This window comes from Salvelinus namaycush, chromosome 10, assembly GCF_016432855.1.
Source record: "Salvelinus namaycush isolate Seneca chromosome 10, SaNama_1.0, whole genome shotgun sequence".
NCBI classification, from domain to species: Eukaryota; Metazoa; Chordata; class Actinopteri; order Salmoniformes; family Salmonidae; genus Salvelinus; species Salvelinus namaycush.
Window position 1 is genome coordinate 34,307,367 of NC_052316.1, and position 17,789 is coordinate 34,325,155.

General features: G+C 45.8%; 1 protein-coding gene across 1 annotated transcript in view; it reads right to left on the minus strand.

Moving 5' to 3' along the window:
• The window catches only part of si:ch211-191a24.3 (tensin-3), a 95,151-nt gene that overhangs the window by 66,088 nt on the left and 11,274 nt on the right, over positions 1 to 17,789 (minus strand). Inside the window, exons 5-11 of the mRNA XM_039002765.1 lie at positions 8,086 to 8,169; positions 7,725 to 7,837; positions 7,535 to 7,595; positions 6,107 to 6,182; positions 5,830 to 5,959; positions 5,349 to 5,414; positions 2,052 to 2,156 (exon numbers count right to left, since the gene is read on the minus strand). Of these exons, the coding sequence (XP_038858693.1) occupies positions 2,052 to 2,156; positions 5,349 to 5,414; positions 5,830 to 5,959; positions 6,107 to 6,182; positions 7,535 to 7,595; positions 7,725 to 7,837; positions 8,086 to 8,169 (635 nt within the window). The remainder of the gene's footprint in view (positions 1 to 2,051; positions 2,157 to 5,348; positions 5,415 to 5,829; positions 5,960 to 6,106; positions 6,183 to 7,534; positions 7,596 to 7,724; positions 7,838 to 8,085; positions 8,170 to 17,789) is intronic.

The window sequence follows — 17,789 nt, forward strand, 5'->3', positions numbered from 1 at the left end:
TCTGGAGAGATGTTACAAAACCTAGTCCTTCAGGAGAGATGTTACAATACCTAGTCCTTCAGGAGAGATGTTACAATACCTAGTCTTTCTGGAGAGATGTTACAATACCTAGTCCTTCTGGAGAGATGTTACAATACCTAGTCCTTCAGGAGAAATGTTACAATACCTAGTCCTTCTGGAGAGATGTTACAATACCTAGTCCTTCTGGAGAGATGTTACAATACCTAGTCCTTCAGGAGAGATGTTACAATACCTAGTCCTTCAGGAGAGATGTTACAATACCTAGTCCTTCAGGAGAGATGTTACAATACCTAGTCCTTCTGGAGAGATGTTACAATACCTAGTCCTTCTGGAGAGATGTTACAATACCTAGTCCTTCTGGAGAGATGTTACAATACCTAGTCCTTCTGGAGAGATGTTACAATACCTAGTCCTTCAGGGGAGATGTTACAATACCTAGTCCTTCAGGAGAGATGTTACAATACCTAGTCCTTCTGGAGAGATGTTACAATACCTAGTCCTTCTGGAGAGATGTTACAATACCTAGTCCTTCTGGAGAGATGTTACAATACCTAGTCCTTCAGGAGAGATGTTACAATACCTAGTCCTTCTGGAGAGATGTTACAATACCTAGTCCTTCTGGAGAGATGTTACAATTCCTAGTCCTTCTGGAGAGATGTTACAATACCTAGTCCTTCAGGAGAGATGTTACAATACCTAGTCCTTCTGGAGAGATGTTACAATACCTAGTTCTTCTGGAGAGATGGTACAATGCCTAGTCCTTCAGGAGAGATGTTACAATACCTAGTCCTTCTGGAGAGATGTTACAATACCTAGTTCTTCTGGAGAGATGTTACAATACCTAGTCCTTCTGGAGAGATGTTACAATACCTAGTCCTTCAGGAGAGATGTTACAATACCTAGTCCTTCAGGAGAGATGTTACAATACCTAGTCCCTCTGGAGAGATGTTACAATACCTAGTCCTTCAGGAGAGATGTTACAATACCTAGTCCTTCAGGAGAGATGTTACAATACCTAGTCCTTCAGGAGAGATGTTACAATACCTAGTCCTTCAGGAGAGATGTTACAATACCTAGTCCTTCAGGAGAGATGTTACAATACCTAGTCCTTCAGGAGAGATGTTACAATACCTAGTCCTTCTGGAGAGATGTTACAATACCTAGTTCTTCTGGAGAGATGTTACAATACCTAGTCCTTCTGGAGAGATGTTACAATACCTAGTCCTTCAGGAGAGATGTTACAATACCTAGTCCTTCAGGAGAGATGTTACAATACCTAGTCCTTCAGGAGAGATGTTACAATACCTAGTCCCTCTGGAGAGATGTTACAATACCTAGTCCTTCAGGAGAGATGTTACAATACCTAGTCCTTCTGGAGAGATGTTACAATACCTAGTCCTTCAGGAGAGATGTTACAATACCTAGTCCTTCAGGAGAGATGTTACAATACCTAGTCCTTCAGGAGAGATGTTACAATACCTAGTCCTTCTGGAGAGATGTTACAATTCCTAGTCCTTCAGGAGAGATGTTACAATACCTAGTCCTTCAGGAGAGATGTTACAATACCTAGTCCTTCTGGAGAGATGTTACAATACCTAGTCCTTCAGGAGAGATGTTACAATACCTAGTCTTTCAGGAGAGATGTTACAATACCTAGTCCTTCAGGAGAGATGTTACAATACCTAGTCCTTCAGGAGAGATGTTACAATACCTAGTCCTTCAGGAGAGATGTTACAATACCTAGTCCTTCAGGAGAGATGTTACAATACCTAGTCCTTCAGGAGAGATGTTACAATACCTAGTCCTTCAGGAGAGATGTTACAATACCTAGTCCTTCAGGAGAGATGTTACAATACCTAGTCCTTCAGGAGAGATGTTACAATACCTAGTCCTTCTGGAGAGATGTTACAATACCTAGTCCTTCTGGAGAGATGTTACAATACCTAGTCCTTCAGGAGAGATGTTACAATACCTAGTTCTTCAGGAGAGATGTTACAATACCTAGTCCTTCTGGAGAGATGTTACAATACCTAGTCCTTCAGGAGAGATGTACTCATAGGAGTCCCGTCGAACCAGGGGGTCCCAGGTATCGTAGTCCACCATGACAGAGGGTCCGTTTTGCCAGTGACCACTGCCTTCAGATGACAACAACCATATAGAGAGAAATAAACAGAGAGAGAGAGAGAGAGAGACTGAAGAAGACAGAGACAATCTCAGTCATGGGTTTGTTGCACAACAGTCCAGCATTGTCAAGGAACACTCATATATTCTGTAACAACATCAGCTGATCCCTGGAGAGGACCATTTTGGTTTATTTACTTCAAAAATATTGTAGAAAATTTGGAAAATATGAATTCTTTACATTTTTTGGTGTGAGTTTGTGTGCACACGTGCTTGTGTGCGTGATTGAGTATGTGAGTGAGCAAAGTGGAGGTGTGTTTATGTGTATGGATGGTTGAAACCTGAGCTCTGTGCAGTTCTGCTCTGTCTGTTTCTTTGCCTGTATCTGGGATCTGCATTCCTGGGTGATGTGTGTGTGATAAGAGCATTTATTGTTTCCTGTTGAGTGGAGCAGTGTGTGTTACAGAGCAGTGTGTGTTACAGAGCAGTGTATGTTACAGAGGAGTGTGTGTGTGTTACAGAGGAGTGTGTGTTACAGAGCAGTGTGTGTTACAGAGCAGTGTGTGTTACAGAGCAGTGTGTGTTACAGAGCAGTGTATGTTACAGAGGAGTGTGTGTGTGTTACAGAGGAGTGTGTGTTACAGAGCAGTGTGTGTGTGTTACAGAGCAGTGTGTGTGTGTTACAGAGCAGTGTGTGTGTGTTACAGAGCAGTGTGTGTTACAGAGCAGTGTGTGTTACAGAGCAGTGTGTGTGTGTTACAGAGCAGTGTGTGTGTGTTACAGAGCAGTGTGTGTTACAGAGCAGTGTGTGTTACAGAGCAGTGTGTGTTACAGAGCAGTGTGTGTTACAGAGGAGTGTGTGTTACAGAGGAGTGTGTGTTACAGAGCAGTGTGTGTTACAGAGCAGTGTGTGTTACATAGCAGTGTGTGTTACAGAGGAGTGTGTGTTACAGAGGAGTGTGTGTTACAGAGGAGTGTGTGTTACAGAGCAGTGTGTGTTACAGAGGAGTGTGTGTGTGTTACAGAGCAGTGTGTGTGTGTTACAGAGCAGTGTGTGTTACAGAGCAGTGTGTGTTACAGAGGTGTGTGTGTTACAGAGGAGTGTGTGTTACAGAGCAGTGTGTGTTACAGAGGAGTGTGTGTTACAGAGCAGTGTGTGTTACAGAGGAGTGTGTGTTACAGAGCAGTGTGTGTTACAGAGCAGTGTGTGTTACAGAGGAGTGTGTGTTACAGAGCAGTGTGTGTTACAGAGCAGTGTGTGTTACAGAGCAGTGTGTGTTACAGAGGAGTGTGTGTTACAGAGCAGTGTGTGTTACAGAGGAGTGTGTGTTACAGAGCAGTGTGTGTTACAGAGCAGTGTGTGTTACAGAGGAGTGTGTGTTACAGAGGAGTGTGTGTTACAGAGCAGTGTGTGTTACAGAGCAGTGTGTGTTACAGAGGAGTGTGTGTTACAGAGGAGTGTGTGTTACAGAGCAGTGTGTGTTACAGAGGAGTGTGTGTGTGTTACAGAGCAGTGTGTGTTACAGAGCAGTGTGTGTTACAGAGGAGTGTGTGTTACAGAGCAGTGTGTGTTACAGAGGAGTGTGTGTTACAGAGCAGTGTGTGTTACAGAGGAGTGTGTGTTACAGAGGAGTGTGTGTTACAGAGCAGTGTGTGTTACAGAGCAGTGTGTGTTACAGAGGAGTGTGTGTTACAGAGCAGTGTGTGTTACAGAGCAGTGTGTGTTACAGAGGAGTGTGTGTTACAGAGCAGTGTGTGTTACAGAGCAGTTTGTGTTACAGAGCAGTGTGTGTTACAGAGGAGTGTGTGTTACAGAGGAGTGTGTGTTACAGAGGAGTGTGTGTTACAGAGCAGTGTGTGTTACAGAGCAGTGTGTGTTACAGAGGAGTGTGTGTGTGTTACAGAGCAGTGTGTGTTACAGAGCAGTGTGTGTTACAGAGCAGTGTGTGTTACAGAGGAGTGTGTGTTACAGTTAGCCATTCCGTCTCTGCAGTGTGTGTTACAGAGGAGTGTGTGTTACAGTTAGCCATTCCGTCTCTGCAGTGTGTGTTACAGAGGAGTGTGTGTTACAGTTAGCCATTCCGTCTCTGCAGTGTGCTGATTGCTTTGGTCAAATCTTTTTGCACAATTTCTGCTCACACTGTGTCTGTTCAGACTAACTGAACAGGTGAACAATTCTGATGTGGTGGTCTCAGAAGGATTGGTTTTGATTTGATAGTGAGTCATGATATTTGTCTGTCCTGTCCTGTCCTGTCCTGTCCTGTCCTGTCCTGTCCTGTTCTGTTCTGTTCTGTTCTGTTCTGTTCTGTTCTGTTCTGTTCTGTTCTGTTCTGTTCTGTTCTGTTCTGTTCTGTTCTGTTCTGTTCTGTTCTGTTCTGTTCTGTCCTGTCCTGTCCTGTCCTGTCCTGTCCTGTCCTGTCCTGTCCTGTCCTGTCCTGTCCTGTCCTGTCCTGTCCTGTTCTGTTCTGTTCTGTTCTGCTCTGCTCTGCTCTGCTCTGCTCTGTTCTGCTCTGTTCTGCTCTGTTCTGCTCTTTTGTGACAGCAGCTGACAGGATGTGTGACTGTAGGGTGAATGGCTGTGACGGCAGCTGACAGGATGTGTGACTGCAGGGTGAAGGGCTGTGACGGCAGCTGACAAGATATATAAGAGCCATTTTGATAGGGTTTGTGTTTGTCTAGTTTTGTCTGTTTTGGGCTGTCAGTTCTCACCACTAGAGAGCAGTCTCACTGAGGTTATGGGTCAGGTGGTAGGTCAGGTGATGGCTCAGGTGTATAAGATCACAGGTAACCAGGTAGTAGGGTGAACATGGGTGAACAGGAGATTCACATGGTTTTTACAGCTATTCACAAGGTTGCCTTTAACCCAGATTACTCAACCACAAATCGTCACCACCATGGTAAATCATCAGGTTTAATCTGTCATATTATTATTTGATTCAATAAATGGGAACATCCCCCAACTTTATCTAAGTCTGGACATTACCTCAACGTGTCAAAAACAGTTCGCATCACTCATGCATCGTGACGAATTGGAACTTTTAAATAGTCCCACACAGGATGTGTGACTGTAGGGTGAGGGGGTTGGCAGGGGCTGTTAGTCAGCCACACCAGCTGTGTTGGTGGTCCAGGTGTGTGTTCGTTGGACCAATGGTGGTTTGAAGGGGAGATTAGGATTATGCCTAACAACGATGACGGCCGGGAATTACCTGGCATCTTCTCAGGATTTTCAGAGAACACCAACTCAACTTTCCCATCGTCTGGAAACCTGGGATCTGGAAAAGGGAGGGAAGTTGATCATCCATCTCTATCTGTATGTGTGCATGTCTACCTGCATGCGTTGGCTTTCGTCTGTATTTTAGCGCCTGCACTCATCACCTGCTGATTAGACCAAGGTTAGCCTGTGACAATATTTACACAGAGAGAAAGAGAAAGATGAAAGAGAGAGAGAGAGAGAGAGAGAGAGAGAGAGAGAGAGAGAGAGAGAGAGAGAGAGAAGGAGAGAAGGAGAGAGAGAGAGAGAGAGAGAGAGAGAGAGAGAGAGAGAGAGAGAGAGAGAGAGAGAGAGAGAGAGAGAGAGAGGGAGAGAGAGGGAGAGAGAGGGAGAGAGGGAGAGAGAGAGAGAGAGAGAGAGAGGGAGAGAGTAGGTCATTCATTGCATTAGGCTTCCCAGTAGGCCTACTACTGTACCTATATAAGCTGTGTCAAGGTCTTCCTTGGGGAAAAGCAGGGGGCGACCGTGGATAATGCCAGTGTGAAACTGGAGCCTGAAGATGACCTCTCGGCTGGCTGTCTGGTGGTTTTTATTATAACACACCACCTGAACCACAGACAGCACACACAGACAGTTACCTCACCTGGTTGTCTATAAGGTTCATACAGTCACACCACTGAGCTTTGTATAACATTCCATTCAATTCCGGATTTTAAAAGTGCAGGTACTGTATATGAGTGTGATTATACCTACCATTATGTCTCCCTTAAGCAGTTGAGCTGGTTGCAGTACAAAGTAAACCCTGTCTGTCTGTACTGCTCGCACGTGACTGTGAAAGGTATTAACACACACAGACAAAGTAAACGCACATTTGCATTTAAATTTGAGTCATTTAGCAGACACTCTTATGCAGAGTGACTTACAGTGAGTGGATACATTTTCATACATTATTACCATGGTAACACTATATTTCCATAGTCCATCTGTATCAATCAGCAGAAGTCACAAAGTGCTGTACAGAAACTCAGCCTAAAACCCCAAACAGCTAGCAATGCTGATGCTCTACAGACTATCTACAACAGACTATCAGTAATATTTACTAACCCTAACCCTAACATTAACCCTTACCCTTATTCTAAACCTAACCCTAACACTACAATTTTTTTTAAAGGGTTCTGCAGCGATCCCCGTAGGACAGTTGTCACAACTTCCGCCGAAGTTGGTCCCTCTCCTTGTTCGTTCGGCGGTCGAAGTCACCGACTTTCTAGCCATTGCTGATCCTCTTTTCATTTTCCTTTGGTTTTGTCTTGTCTTGTATCACGCCTGGTTCCAATCCCATCAATTACATGTTGTGTATTTAACCCTCTGTTCCCCCTCATGTCTTGTCGGTGATTGTTTGTTTGTAAGCATTGTGCAAGTTATGTTCTGGTGTGCGACGGGTTTTGTACCCACTTGTATTATTTTGTATATTTTGGTTTTCGAGCGCTTATTAAACTGCTCCGTTTATAGCAAGTTCGATCTCCTGCGCCTGACTTCCTTGCCACCAGCACGCACCCTTACAACAGTGGTATTCAAAGTCGGGGTCGCAGGGAATTGCAGTGGGGTCACCAATTATTATTATGCTTTTTAATTGTATTTTTAGGAGCAAAAAAATAAGAGAACAGATGATTCTATTGGACAATATACAGTGTTTGAGGAAGATCATTTGGAGAAAAAAAATTATTGGTAAATGTATTTATTGGTTTCTTTCCATTTTGATAAGAAATGAAAATACAATGAATTGACGGTTGTTTTTTCATGTAAAAATCTAAATTGACAGATTTTAAGGTTGTGTCAGTAGATTTGGGCAAAACATTTGGTCGCCAGAAATTCTGGTGTAAATAAATGGTGTCCCCGCTGCCATAGGTTCGTTTTTGGTTCCAGGTAGAACTATTTTGGGTTCCTCTGTGTAAAGGGTTCTACATGGAACTCAAAAGGGGTTCTTCAAAGTGTTCTATGGGGACAGCTAAGGAACCCTTTTAGGTTTTAGATAGCACCTTTTTTTCTAAGAGTGTAACTGTAACCTTAGCAAATAGTTGCTTTTCAACAGATAGTTTGTTGATACTATGACCATCTGTAGAGCATCTACAGATGGACTATCAGGAACATCCAAATGAATTGTGAATGAGTATGGTATCTCACTAGACTGCTGAAGTGCAGACGACCTGCAGGCTCTGGTACACTCTCAGGAACAGACGACATCCTGCAGACAACACAAACAGGAAATATACATCGCTAATTCAGTAGTGCACCATAAAATGTAAATCTGAGAACAGTGTGTATCACTGTGACGTGAGAGGTGTAGTATAGTGATTGTATGGGTGTTTCTAACCTCCCTCAGAATTGATGTTGGGCACGCCGTGAAGAACCACACAAAGGAGGAAGAGAGGAGAGTGATCCATGTTCATAACTCCCCTCAGCAGACTGCTGAACATCCACACATACCTAGAGAGAGAAAGAGGGGGGAGAGGGAGACTGTATGTCAAGTGATTGACCTCCCAAGTCTGACACCTGACCGCTGTGATATCAGGTCAAATCTCAGAACAAGGAAGCCCTGAGCCAGAAGGCCACATCTGAAGCTCACTGATGACCAGACAGTTGACCTTCGAACTATATTGATCTGTTGTGCAGAGGAGCTTCTGTGAACTTGATGTTAACCAATCAAATTTGCTTTGTGTGGGGTGGTTACTTACCGTTTCTGCGAGGGATTCATCAGGGAAGATACTTTGTCGTTGTAGAACCTTCTCATGGCAAAGTGGTCTAGACCCAGGTCTGCACTAAGGGAGGACACACACATTCAGTCTAGACCCAGGTCTGCACTGAGGAGGACACACACATTCAGTCTAGACCCAGGTATGCACTGAGGAGGACACACACATTCAGTCTAGACCCAGGTCTGCACTAAGGGAGGACACACACATTCAGTCTAGACCCAGGTCTGCACTGAGGAGGACACACACATTCAGTCTAGACCCAGGTCTGCACTGAGGAGGACACACACATCCAGTCTAGACCCAGGTCTGCACTAAGGGAGGACACACACATTCAGTCTAGACCCAGGTCTGCACTGAGGAGGACACACACATTCAGTCTAGACCCAGGTCTGCACTGAGGGAGACACACACATTCAGTCTAGACCCAGGTCTGCACTGAGGAGGACACACACATTCAGTCTAGACCCAGGTCTGCACTGAGGGAGACACACACATTCAGTCTAGACCCAGGTCTGCACTGAGGAGGACACACACATTCAGTCTAGACCCAGGTCTGCACTGAGGAGGACACACACATTCAGTCTAGACCCAGGTCTGCACTGAGGAGGACACACACATCCAGTCTAGACCCAGGTCTGCACTGAGGGAGACACACACATTCAGTCTAGACCCAGGTCTGCACTGAGGAGGACACACACATTCAGTCTAGACCCAGGTATGCACTGAGGAGGACACACACATTCAGTCTATACCCAGGTCTGCACTGAGGAGGACACACACATTCAGTCTAGACCCAGGTCTGCACTGAGGAGGACACGCACATTCAGTCTAGACCCAGGTCTGCACTGAGGGAGACACGCACATTCAGCCTAGACCCAGGTCTGCACTGAGGAGGACACACACATTCAGTCTAGACCCAGGTCTGCACTGAGGGAGACACACACATTCAGTCTAGACCCAGGTCTGCACTGAGGAGGACACACACATTCAGTCTAGACCCAGGTCTGCACTGAGGGAGACACACATTCAGTCTAGACCCAGGTCTGCACTGAGGAGGACACACACATTCAGTCTAGACCCAGGTCTGCACTGAGGGAGACACGCACATTCAGTCTAGACCCAGGTCTACACTGAGGGAGACACGCACATTCAGTCTAAACCCAGGTCTGCACTGAGGAGGACACACACATTCAGTCTAGACCCAGGTCTGCACTGAGGGAGACACACACATTCAGTCTAGACCCAGGTCTGCACTGAGGAGGACACACACATTCAGTCTAGACCCAGGTCTGCACTGAGGAGGACACACACATTCAGTCTAGACCCAGGTCTGCACTGAGGAGGACACACACATTCAGTCTAGACCCAGGTCTGCACTGAGGAGGACACACACATTCAGTCTAAACCCAGGTCTGCACTGAGGAGGACACACACATTCAGTCTAGACCCAGGTCTGCACTGAGGGAGACACGCACATTCAGTCTAGACCCAGGTCTGCACTGAGGGAGACACGCACATTCAGTCTAGACCCAGGTCTGCACTGAGGGAGACACGCACATTCAGTCTAGACCCAGGTCTGCACTGAGGGAGACACACACATTCAGTCTAGACCCAGGTCTGCACTGAGGAGGACACACACATTCAGTCTAAACCCAGGTCTGCACTGAGGGAGACACGCACAGTGCATGAAAAGGCACATTTACAGGTAGAACACTCCAGTGCACGAACATGTATATGTCCGGAAACGGTTCAGTAAATCCCCAGGAACGACCACACACATCCACCCATTTACCAGGACACGTCTTGAAATTCCAGTTTGACGTCAGTTGCACTACATCTCATTCCACGTCCGCTCACGTCTCTCCCATAATTGCCAGTAAATAATTGTACACTTGTTCAGGTTGCACATGCTTACTCTCCCTACTGAATGCTAATGCTAGTTATTGCTAGCTTGCCTTAGTCTCTTATTATTATCTAATAGCTCCTTTACCTAGTTACTTTACCCTGCCTTTATGTACATACAGTGGGGCAAAAAAGTATTTAGTCAGCCACCAATTGTGCAAGTTCTCCCACTTAAAAAGATGAGAGAGGCCTGTAATTTTCATCATAGGTACACTTCAACTATGACAGACAAAATGAGGGAAAAAAATCCAGAAAATCACATTGTAGGATTTTTAATGAATTTATTTGCAAATTATGGTGGAAAATAAGTATTTGGTCAATAACAAAAGTTTATCTCAATACTTTGTTATATACCCTTTGTTGGCAATGACAGAGGTCAAATGTTTTCTGTAAGTCTTCACAAGGTTTTCACACAGAAGGCGAGGTCAGTACAGGTGCATCAAAGCAGGGACCGAGAGACTGAAAAACAGCTTCTATCTCAAGGCCATCAGACTGTTAAACAGCCATCACTAACATTGAGTGGCTGCTGCCAACATACTGACTCATCTCTAGCCACTTTAATAATAAAAAATTGGATGTAATAAATGTATCACTAGCCACTTTAAACAATGCCACTTTATATAATGTTTACATACCCTACATTACTCATCTCATATGTATATACTGTACTCTATACCATCTACTGCATCTTGCCTATGCCGTTCGGCCATCGCTCATCCATATATTTTTATGTACATATTCTTATTCATTCCTTTACACTTGTGTGTATAAGGTAGTTGTTGTGAAATTGTTAGATTACTACTAGATTACTGCATGGTCGGAACTAGAAGCACAAGCATTTCACTACACTCGCATTAACATCTGCTAACCATGTGTATGTGACAAATAAAATTTGATTTGATTTGTCTGTGTGTGTGTGTGTTTGAGTGTCAGTGTCGTATGTGTGAGTGTGTGGTTAGAGTCCAGTGAGTGTACATCGAGCCTGTGCAAGAGAGAATATATAAGAAAATATACAAATAAAATAACGGGGTCAATGCAAATATTCCAGGTAGCCATTTGATTAACTGTTCAGCAGGCATATGGCTTGGGGGTAGAAGCTGTTAAGGAGTCTTTTGGTCCCAGATTTGGCGCTCCGGTACTGCTTGCCGTGCGGTAGCAGAGAGAACAGTCCATGACTTGGGTGGCTGGAGTCTGACAATTTTTAGGGCCTTCATCTGACACCGCCTGGTATAGAGGTCCTGGATGGCAGGAAGCTCGGCCCCAGTGATTTACTGAGCCATACGCACTACCCTCTGTAGCACCTTGCGGTAGGATGCCGAGCAGTTGCCATACGAAGCAGTGATGCAACCAGTCAGGATGCTCTCGATGGTGCAGCTATATATTTGAGGATCTGAGGACCCATGCCAAATCTTTTCATCTTCCTGAGGGGGAATAGGCATTGTCGTTCCCTCTTCACAACTGTTTTGGTGTGTTTGGATCATGATAGATCCTTAGTGATGTGGACATCAAGGATCTTGAAGCTCTCGACCCGCTCTAGTACAGCCCTTCAAGTCATGCATATTCATACAATTACAAGTCTGAACTTTTGATATTTATCTGTCCTTGATTGTAGTTCCCCCAAACAGTTTTTGATATCTTGTGAAATTACTGAGATAATGGGTATTATTGGACTATTGTGAAAACATATACGCCCACGCATTGTATAGGCAACAATAGCAGGCTTATAGCTCATTCACTGTATTTATACAGTGCTAATTGTACAAACAAATCAAATGTAACAAAAACACATGAACAGCTACCAAACAACAACATAGATAAGCTAAAAGTGGCTGGCTAGTAGGGTGAAATGGTAGGCTAGCTAGCACCTAGCGCTGTGTAAGCTAATGTTACATATGTAAATACTCTTAATATAGGCTATCCTTTGTAAAGAATGATGCCGACATTTAAAAGCCAAAACGTTAATAACAGAAATAGCAATCTGTTTAGCATAGTTACATTCATATGAACTGGAAAAACACACTTCTCCGGAAAGAGTTCAGACCCCTAGACGTTTTCCACATTTTGTTACCTTACAGCCTTATTCTAAAATGGATTAAATAAATAAAAAATCCTCAGCAATCTACACACAATACCCCATACTGACAAAATGAAAACAGGTTTTAGAAATTTTTGCAAATGCATTTACATTTATTTTTCTAAATAATTCCTTACATAAGTATTCAGACCTTTTGCTATGAGCTCAGGTGCATCCTGTTTCCATTGATCATCCTTGAGATGTTTCTACAACTTGAATGGAGTCCACCTGTGGTAAATGCAATTGATTGTACATGATTTGGAAAGGCACACACCTGTCTATATAAGTTCCCACAGTTGACAGTGCAAGTCAGAGCAAAAACCAAGCTATGAGGTCGAAGGAATTGTCCGTAGAGTTCCGAGACAGGATTGTGTCGAGGAACAGATCTCGGTAAGGGTACCAAAAAATGTCTGCAGCATTGAAGGTCCCCAAGAACACAGTGGCCTCCATCATTCTTAAATGGAAGAAGTGTGGAACCACCAAGACTCTTCCTAGAACTGGCTGCACGGCTAAACTGAGCAATCGGGGGAGAAGGGTCTTGTTCAGGGAGGTGACCAAGAACCGGATGGTCACTCTAGCAGAGCTCTAGAGTTTCTCTGTGGATATGGGAGAACCTTCCAGAAGGACAACCATCTCTGCAGCCCTCCACCAATCAGGCCTTTATGGTAGAGTGACCAAACGGAAGCCACTCCTCAGTAAAAGGCACATGACAGCCCGCCTGGAGTTTGCCAAAAGGCACCGAAAGACTCTCAGACCATGAGAAACAAGATTCTCTGGTCTGATGAAACCAAGATTGAACTCTTTGGCCGTAATGCCAAGCGTCATGTCTGGAGGAAACCTCGCACCATCCCTACGGTGAAGCATGGTGGTGGCAGCATCATGCTGTGGGGATGTTTTTCAGTGGCAGGGACTGGGAGACTAGACAGGATCGAGGCAAAGATGAACGGAGCAAAGTACAGAGAGATCCTTGATAAAAACCTGCTACAGAGCGCTTGGTACCTCAGACTGGGGCGAAGGTTCAGCTTACAACAGGACAATGACCCTAAGCACACAGCCAAGACAACACAGGAGTGGCTTTGGGACAAGTCTCTGAATGTCCTTGAGTAGCCCAGCCAGAGCACAGACTTGAACCTGATTGAACATCTCTGGAGAGACCTGAAAATAGCTGTGCATTAACGCTTGCCATCGAAACTGACAGAGCTTGAGAGGATATGCAGAGAAGAATGGGAGAAACTCCGCAAATACAGGTCTGCCAAGCTTGTAGCGTCATAGAGAAGAAGACTCTAGGCTATAATCGCTGCTAAAGGTGCTTCAACAATGTACTGAGTAAAGGGTCTGAAAACTTGTGATATTTTCTTATTTTTTTCTCAATTATCAAACATTTCTAGTAACCTGTTTTTGCTTTGTCATTTTGGGGTATTGTGTGTAGATTGATGAGGAACACATTCAATTTAATCAATTTTAGAATAAGGCTGTAACCTAACAAAATTTGGAAAAAGTCAAGAGGTCTGAATACTTTCCGAAGGCACTGTATCAAAATGACCAGAAAACCCCTCAAGTTATAGATAAATAATTATCTCTAGATTTTGAAAATAAAATCATGATTATAAATGTTACAAACCTGAAAATCTGAAAAATTAGAAGTAGAGTTGGCTTCTTTTCACTGGGCTTCTCTTCCAACACATGAAGAAGTGTCACGCGCTTGCAGCAGTTGCGAATTTCCATGACTGATACAGCCTGGAAATGTCCAGAAACTTCTTATTGCATAATTGGTTATTTACTATCCCAGAAATTCCCATATCACGCAAGTGTTTCGGGATAAGCGGGAGTGTGCAGGAATCCACACACTCGCATGGGAAATTCCGACCCACGACCGTGCACCTCAAATATCATGGAATATAGCATATCCAATTTCACCCAGAAACTCTGCTTTCAATGCAGTGACACACATTCAGTCTAGACCCAGGCCTGCACCGAAGGAGACACACACACACATTCAGATGCAGGTCAGCACTGAGGGAGACACACACATTCAGACAAGTCTAATCTACAGGACTGTTTCACTAGCACAGACTGGAATATGTTCCCGGGATTCATCTAATGGCATTGAGGAGTTTACAACATCAGTCACTGTGTCACACCCTGACCTTAGAGAGCCTTTTTATGTCTCTATTTGGTTTGGTCAGGGTGTGATTTGGGGTGGGCATTCTATGTTTTGTTTTCTATGTTTCTTTATTTCTATGTTTTGGCCGGGTATGGTTCTCAATCAGGGACAGCTGTCTATCGTTGTCTCTGATTGGGAACCATACTTAGGTATCCCTTTTTCCTCCTTTCGGTGTGGGAAGTTGACTTTGTTAGTGGCACTTATGCCCTGTAAGCTTCACGGTCGTTTTTGTTATTTATTGTTTTGTTGGCGACATTTTAACAAATAAAAGAAAATGTACGCTGACCACGCTGCACCTTGGTCTTCTTCCAGCATCGGCCGTGACAGAACTACCCACCACAAGCGGACCAAGCAGCGTGGTCAGGAGGAGAGGACAGGACGGAAACCCGAGAGGCAGCCCCCAAAAAATGGTTTGGGGGGGGCAGATGACGTGGACGTCAGTGCTGAGGGGTGAGTCCGAGACCGAGGAGGAATTCTTGGACTGTTTGAGCGCGGAGTGGTTGGCAGTGGAGAGGGACGAAAGAGTTTGGAGGGGTTGGAGTCTGGAGCAAGATAGTTGCTTTGAGGAGCCTGGTACTGGTCAGGCACCGTGTTATGCGGTGAAGCGCACGGTGTCTCCAGTGCGCGTCCACAGCCCAGTACGTCCTGTGCAAGCACCCCGCAGTTGCCGGGCTAGGGTGAGCATCCAGCCAGGACGGGTTGTGCAGGCTCTACGCTCGAGACCTCCAGTGCGCCTCCACGGCCCAGTGTATCCGGTGGCTCCGCCAAGAACCAAGCCTCCAGTATGTCTCCCCAGCCTGGTGAGCCCTGTGGCAGCTCCACGTACCAGACTGCCCATACGTCTCCTCACTCCAGTGATGATCCATGGCAAGAAGCCTCCAGTGATGATCCATGGCAAGAAGCCTCCAGTGATGATCCATGGCACGAAGCCTCCAGTGATGATCCATGGCAAGAAGCCTCCAGTAATGATCCATGGCACGAAGCCTCCAGTGAGGAGTCCAGGCACGAAGCCTCCAACGACGGCCTCCAGTCCGGAGCCTCCAGCGACGGCCTTCAGTCCGGAGCCTCCAACGAGGGTGCCCAGTCCGGGGCCAGCTACGACGGTCCCCAGTCCGGGTCCCGCAACGAGGGTCCCCAGTCCGGGGCCCGCAACGAGGGTCCCCAGTCCGGGGTCGGCGACAAGGGTCCCCGCACCAGAGGTGCCACCAAAGTGGGGTGAGCCAGAGGTGGAGCAGAGTCTGCGTCCCGCACCTGAGCCGCCACCGCGGAGAGATACCCACCCAGACCCTCCCCTATCGGTTCAGATTTTGCGGCCGGAGTCCGCACCTTTGGGGGGGGGGGGGGGGGGTACTGTCACGCCCTGACCTTAGAGAGCCTTTTTATGTCTTTATTTGGTTTGGTCAGTGTGTGATTTGGGGTGGGCATTCTATGTTTTGTTTTCTATGTTTCTTTATTTCTATGTTTTGGCCAGGTATGGTTCTCAATCAGGGACAGCTGTCTATCGTTGTATCTGATTGGGAACCATACTTAGGTAGCCCTTTTTCCTCCTATCAGTGTGGGAAGTTGACTTTGTTAGTGGCACTTATGCCCAAGCTTCACGGTCGTTTTTGTTATTTATTGTTTTGTTGGCGACATTTTAACAAATAAAAGAAAATGTACGCTGACCACGCTGCACCTTGGTCTTCTTCCAGCATCGGCCGTGACACACTGGCTTCATTAATAAGTGATTGGACGACGTCATCCCCACAGTACATAAGTACATATCCCAACCAGAAGCCATGGAATACAGGCAACATCCGCAATGAGCTAAAGGCTAGATATGCCGCTTTCAAGGAGTGGAACACAGACGCTTATAAAAAATCCTGCTATGCGCTCCGACGAAACGTCAAAAAGGCAAAGTGTCAATACAGAACTAAGATTGAATCCTACTACACCGGCTCTGACGCTCGTCGGATGAGGCAGGGTTTGCGAACTATCATGGATTATAAAAGGAAAACCAGCCGCGAGCTGCCCAGTGAAGCGAGCCTACCAGACAAGCTAAATGCCTTCGATGCTCGCTTCAAGGCTAGCAACACTGAACCATGCATGAGAGCACCAGTTGTTCTGGACGACTGTGTGATCACGCTCTTCGTACCCGATGTGAGTAAGACCTTGAAACACTCACAAGGCAGCAAAGCCAGTTGAATTACAAGGACTCATACTCAGAGCATGCACTGACCAGCTGGCAAGTGTCTTCACTGACATTTTCCACCTCTCCCTGACTGAGTCTGTAATACCTACATGTTTCAAGCAGATCACCATAGTCACTGTGCTCAAGAATGCCAAGGTAACCTGTCTCAATGACTATCGCCCTGTAGCATTCACATCTGTAGCCATGAAATGCTATGAAAGACTGGTCATGGCTCACATCAACACCATCATCCCAGACACCCTGGACAAACAGGGCCTACAGAGGCCCATTATCAGCAACCATCACTCCTGTGTTCCAATGGCACGTTGTGTTAGCTAATCCAAGTTTATCATTTTAAAAGGCTAATTGATCATTAGAAAACCCTTTTGCAGTTATGTTAACACAGCTGAAAACTGTTGTGCTAATTAAAGAACCAATAAAACTGGCCTTCTTTTGACTAATTGAGTATCTGGAACATCCGCATTTGTGGGTTCAATTATAGGCTCAAAATGGCCAGAAACAAGAATATACCTGTATATAAAGGCTATTCCATATGAGAAATTGGCAAGAAACTGAAGATCTCGTAAATGAATGCTGTTCACTGTCTACAGCTCAGAGTTCAACACAATAGTGCCATCCATGCTCATCACTAAGCTAAAGACCCTGGGACTGAACACCACCCTCTGCAACTAGATCCTGGACTTCCTAATGGGCCGCCCCCAGGTGATGAGGGTAGGCAACAACACATCCGCCACGCTGACCCTCAACACGTAGGCCCCTCGGGGTGTGCGCTTAGTCCCCTCCTGTACTCCTTGTTCACCCACGACTGCGTGGCCGCGCATGACTCCAACACCATCATTAAGTTTGCAGACAACACGACAGTGGTAGGACTGATCACCCATGGCGATGAGACAGCCTATAGGGAGGAGGTCAAAAACCTGGCAGTGTGGTGGCAGGACAACAACCTCTCCCTCAACGTCAGCAAGACAAAGGAGCTGATCGTGGACTACAGGAAACAGAGGGGAGAGCACGCCCCCATTCACATTGACAGGGCTGGTCCACACACACCAACACAGTAATGAAAAGGGCACGACAACGCCTCTTCCCCCTCAGGAGGCTGAAAAGATTTGGCATGAGCCCTCAGATCCTACAGTTCTACAGCACCACTAAGAGCATCTTGACTGGCTGCATCCCCGTTTGGTATGACAACTGCTTGGCATCCGACCGTAAAGCGATATAGAGGATAGTGCGTACGGCTGAGTAAATCACTGGCGCCGAGCTCCCTGCCATCCAGGACCTCTATACCAGGCGGTGTCAGAGGAAGGCCCTAAAAACTGTCAAGACTCCAGCCACCCAAGTCATAGACTGTTCTC